Source organism: Galeopterus variegatus, unplaced genomic scaffold, assembly GCF_000696425.1.
Source record: "Galeopterus variegatus unplaced genomic scaffold, G_variegatus-3.0.2 Scaffold11, whole genome shotgun sequence".
Classification (NCBI taxonomy): Eukaryota; Metazoa; Chordata; class Mammalia; order Dermoptera; family Cynocephalidae; genus Galeopterus; species Galeopterus variegatus.
In genome coordinates, this window is record NW_007726122.1 from 386065 (window position 1) to 390725 (window position 4661).

Consider the following 4661-nt stretch of genomic DNA (forward strand, 5'->3'; position numbering starts at 1 on the left):
CCCATGTTCCCCTTTGTCTAAGGTACAGCTAGTAACTGGTGAGGCCAGCATTTTTTTTTTTTTTTTTTAAGATGACCGGTAAGGGGATCCTAACCCTTGGCTTGGTGTTGTCAGCACCACGCTCAGCCAGTGAGCGGGAGCCGGTCTGTATGTGGGATCCGAACCCTCGGACGGGAGCGCCGCCGCGCTTCCCAAGCGGCGCACTATCCAGTGCGCCACCGGGCCGGCCCAATAGCCACCTTTTATCCCAGAGCAGCCTTCCAAAGTCATTGCTATCTGTGTTATGGTCACAGGGATATGAACCCTGTGGAATTAGACTTCATTTCAAAATGCTGGCCTCAGGGCCGGCCCGTGGCTCACTCGGTAGAGTGTGGTGCTGATAACACCAAGGCCACAGGTTCAGATCCTATATAGGGATGGCTGGTTGGCTCACTGGCTGAACGTGGTGCTGACAACACCAAGCCAAGGGTTAAGATCCCCTTACCGGTCATCTTAAAAAAAAAAAAAAAAAATGCTGGCCTCACCAGTTACTAGCTGTACCTTAGACAAAGGAGAACATGGGTTTTTTCATTTGTAAAACTGGGAAAATAATACTTTATGGATTTGTTTTGAGAATTAAATACGTGAAAATATAATGCATAGTACCTTCCTACAGGCCTTCTTTGACCCCATTCTCCCACACCTCCACCTCCCAAAGTTCGTGCTCAGTGTCCCTTCCCTCTGTAACCACAACACCTACTTATCATAGAAGGTATTACACTGTGGTGTAGTTGTTTACCTCAGCCGGTTCTCCTATTAGTTTGTGAGTTCCTTGTCTTTGAATCTCTAGCACTTAGCAGAGGGCCTAGTTCATAGTAGGTATTAAATAAGTGTAAGTATGAATAGAATGAATGAATCCATGTCTTACTCTTTTCTCATGGGAGGACTTTGAGTCTATTTCAGTAGAATGAGGTCTACATACCATTATGTAGTATAACCAGTACTTATGAACTAGTCCAGTGGTTCTTAAAATTTTTTGGTCTCAGGACTCCTTTACACTCTATTATTGTGGGCTGTAAACAGCCTTTGCTTTCTATGGATTGCTATTCACAGTCTTAGGAATTAAAACAAAGATTTTAAATATTAATTTTAACATACCAATACTAAACCATTATATGTCAGCATAACACATTTTCATGAAAAATAACTTTCTCCCCTCTCCCCCCAAATTTCTTTTTATAAGAAGAGTGTGTTTTACAATTTTCCAAGCCTCTTTCATGTCTAACTTAAAAGATAGCTAGAGTCTCATATCTACTTCTGCATTTGGTCTGTTTGTGATAAGTTGTTTTAGTTGAAGTATGTGCAGAAAATCCAGGCTCACATAGATATGTAGTTGGAAAAGGAAGGACCTCCAGGGACCTTCTGAAAGTACTTTAAGTACACCGATCTAGTTTAAGTGGGAAAATGTAGTAGGGTCCAGAAATTGGAGGAGGGATTAGGGGAAAATTCCATGTGGTTAGCTCTCTATAAAAATGTTTACCTATTGTCATATATTATTTGTAACGAATCAAAAAGTTGGTTTTTTGAAAAGATAAATAAAATCAACAAACTATTAGCATGGCTAGGCGCCTGCGTGGGCGCTGGCTCGCGGGCTTGCGGTCCTGCGGTCCTGCGGGACGTCCGCGGTGATGGGTTAAAAAAAAATCCTTCATGAAGAAGAAAGATCTTAAGCAACATGATGGATTCAGAAGCTCATGAAAAGAGGCCACCGATGCTAACATCTTCAAAACAAGATATATCGCCTCACATTACAAATGTTAGTGAAATGAAGCATTATTTGTGTGGCTGCTGTGCAGCTTTCAACAATGTAGCAATCACATTTCCCATCCAGAAGGTCCTCTTTCGGCAACAGCTGTATGGAATCAAAACTCGGGATGCAGTACTTCAGTTGAGGAAGGATGGATTTCGAAACTTGTATCGTGGAATCCTTCCCCCATTAATGCAGAAGACAACTACGCTGGCGCTTATGTTTGGTCTGTATGAAGATTTATCTTGCCTTCTCCATAAGCACGTCAGTGCTCCAGAGTTTGCAACCCGTAGCGTGGCGGCAGTACTTGCAGGGACAACAGAAGCAATTTTCACTCCATTGGAAAGAGTTCAAACATTGCTTCAAGACCACAAGCATCATGACAAATTTACGAACACTTATCAGGCTTTCAAGGCACTGAAGTGCCATGGAGTTAGAGAGTATTATCGAGGTTTGGTGCCCATTCTTTTCCGTAATGGATTCAGCAACGTCCTCTTTTTTGGCCTCCGAGGCCCCATTAAGGAGCATTTGCCAACTGCAACAACTCACAGTGCTCATTTGGTCAATGATTTTATCTGTGGAGGTCTACTGGGTGCCATGTTGGGATTCTTGTTTTTTCCAGTTAATGTGGTAAAAGCTCGCATACAGTCTCAGATTGGTGGGGAATTTCAGTCTTTTCCCAAGGTTTTCAAAAAAATCTGGCTAGAACGGGACAGAAAACTGACAAATCTTTTCAGAGGTGCCCATCTGAATTACCACCGGTCCCTCATCTCTTGGGGCATAATCAATGCAACTTATGAGTTCTTGTTGAAGGTTATATGAGAAAAATCATCAGTTAAGTGCCATTTATCAACTGAATAGACCTTTTAAGAAGAATGTGGTATGGCCTTGTTTCTAATTGGCCAAATACAAGTTGGTTTCATAAGTCCAGGCCACAGTGAATTATGGGCAAAGCTGTTTTCCTTAAGCATCAACAAAAACAGTAAAAGTTTTCTATAGGAAAATTTAAGGTTTTTGTTTTATTATCATTACCCAGGAGCTTTAGGCTAATTGCCTGGTGAGTAGCTGTCTATCTGATGGCCTTTGACAAGGAACATTGATAGTCAAGATAATGATTCTTTTTCTCAGAACAGTCCTTAAAACTTCTGTATTGAAACATACGTGGTCATGATGGGCCAGAGGAAAGGCTCTTATGGCTGCAGGACTTCTCAGGCTTACTCTACTTTATTTCTTGCTTCTCTGTTCTCAGGAGTAATTGCAAAGGGTAGTCTTCACTAAACTTAAGCAAATATGTGGTAGGACAGAACAGAGAAGAAAAACAGCTTATTAGCTTCTCATGATAAATTGCTTATATTAGTTTTGAAACTAAGCACCTATTGGGGTAGTCACTGTACAGACTATTTAGACATGGTAGGATCAGCAACTAATGAAAGTTCCCATTTTGCTTCGTAGGTCTGAAAAATTTGTTTAAATCTGGTATGACCCTTCTAAAAAATCCTTATATTAATTTCACTTATTTCATTGCCAAAGGATGGAGGTACTTAAATTTTGTTGTATGTTTCATCCTGTTAAGAAATTTCATATTAATTGCACATATATCATACTCTGTTTAGTTTGGTTTTTTTTAATTATTTGTGCCAACTTAGCAAAGGGCTTTGAGTTGGTTTCCTTTGAATAGTAGTTTGTCATACTGAAACATCCTGTTCTCTTGAAACTCTCCTTTTAAAAAATAAACACTTCCATAAAATGTTATTTTGGAAGTTTATTAATCCCAGATTATTTTTTTTTTCTGTTTCTAAATGTCATGGGGGAGAGAAAAAAGAAAAAGCTCATGACAGCTTTTGCCCCACCGTGTTATCTGTCTTTTATTTTACTTTCGGGTATAAAAACTTGAGGATGGGCCGGCCCGTGGCTCACTTGGGAGAGTGTGGTGCTGATAACACCAAGGCCACGGGTTCGGATCCTATATAGGGATGGCTGGTTAGCTCACTGGCTGAGTGTGGTGCTGACAACACCAAGCCAAGGGTTGAGATCCCCTTACCGGTCATCTTTTTAAAAAAAGAAAAAAAAAAACTTGAGGATTTTGACATTTTAGGAATCCGGTTTTACCATTGTGTCATTAAAACAATAAGATAATTTGAGAGCATATGATCTAAATGAAGACATTTGAAGGGTTATTTTAAATTCTAGAAGTTGATAATAGCTGGATAGCATACTCATTCCTTAACAGAAACTTGTCAAAGGAATCAGAAAATATTAAAATATCTTTTTCCTAATAAAGCAAAATGACTTATATGCCAATTGAATAACTAATGAAACATAAGAAACATTCTTGAAAAGTGGTTTATGAATCTTTTCTCTAAAACCCCATCTGTAAATATTATAGAGTTAAGATTGCTTTCCAGCATCTGACATGACAGTAGGTAGGTTTCTTGTTATGTTTTTCATTTTTCTGGATAATTGCATGTGAATATATGCACATACCAACCAAAATAAAATCAGGGCCTCAAGTGGTAGTTTATTCAATGTTTCTGGGCAGATAGTCCAAAAAGCTGTTTACCTCTAAGTGCATATGGCCGGTTAAAGTGAACCTCATTTTTCCAGCTATAAAGAATTGGGAAGAATATTAGCCAGGCAGTAATGAAGCTAAATAGCTGTACAGCAGCTCTGCTCAATGATGTGCTGCTTAATACAGCAATTTGCTTTAGAAATCAAGGTGCAGATGTAAGGATTTCAGAAAAAATGAATTTGACACCAAATGTGAGTAGCATTGTTTGGCCTATTGAGTAGAGTCAGAATTTGAAGGGAGTTGAGGTTCAGAAATGAATGAAGAAGGTATCTGGTTCCTGACCCTTTCATTCACGGTGTGTGACCA

The 4661-nt window shown here is 39.5% G+C and overlaps 1 protein-coding gene across 1 annotated transcript in view; it reads left to right on the top strand.

The window, feature by feature from the left end:
• Nucleotides 1-1669: 1669 nt before the first annotated feature.
• SLC25A51 (solute carrier family 25, member 51) overlaps nt 1670-4661 on the top strand; it is a 4474-nt gene continuing 1482 nt past the window's right edge. The window contains exon 1 of the mRNA XM_008586559.1: nt 1670-2843. Coding sequence (XP_008584781.1) covers nt 1715-2608 — 894 coding nt within the window. The 5' untranslated portion in view covers nt 1670-1714 and the 3' untranslated portion in view covers nt 2609-2843. The remainder of the gene's footprint in view (nt 2844-4661) is intronic.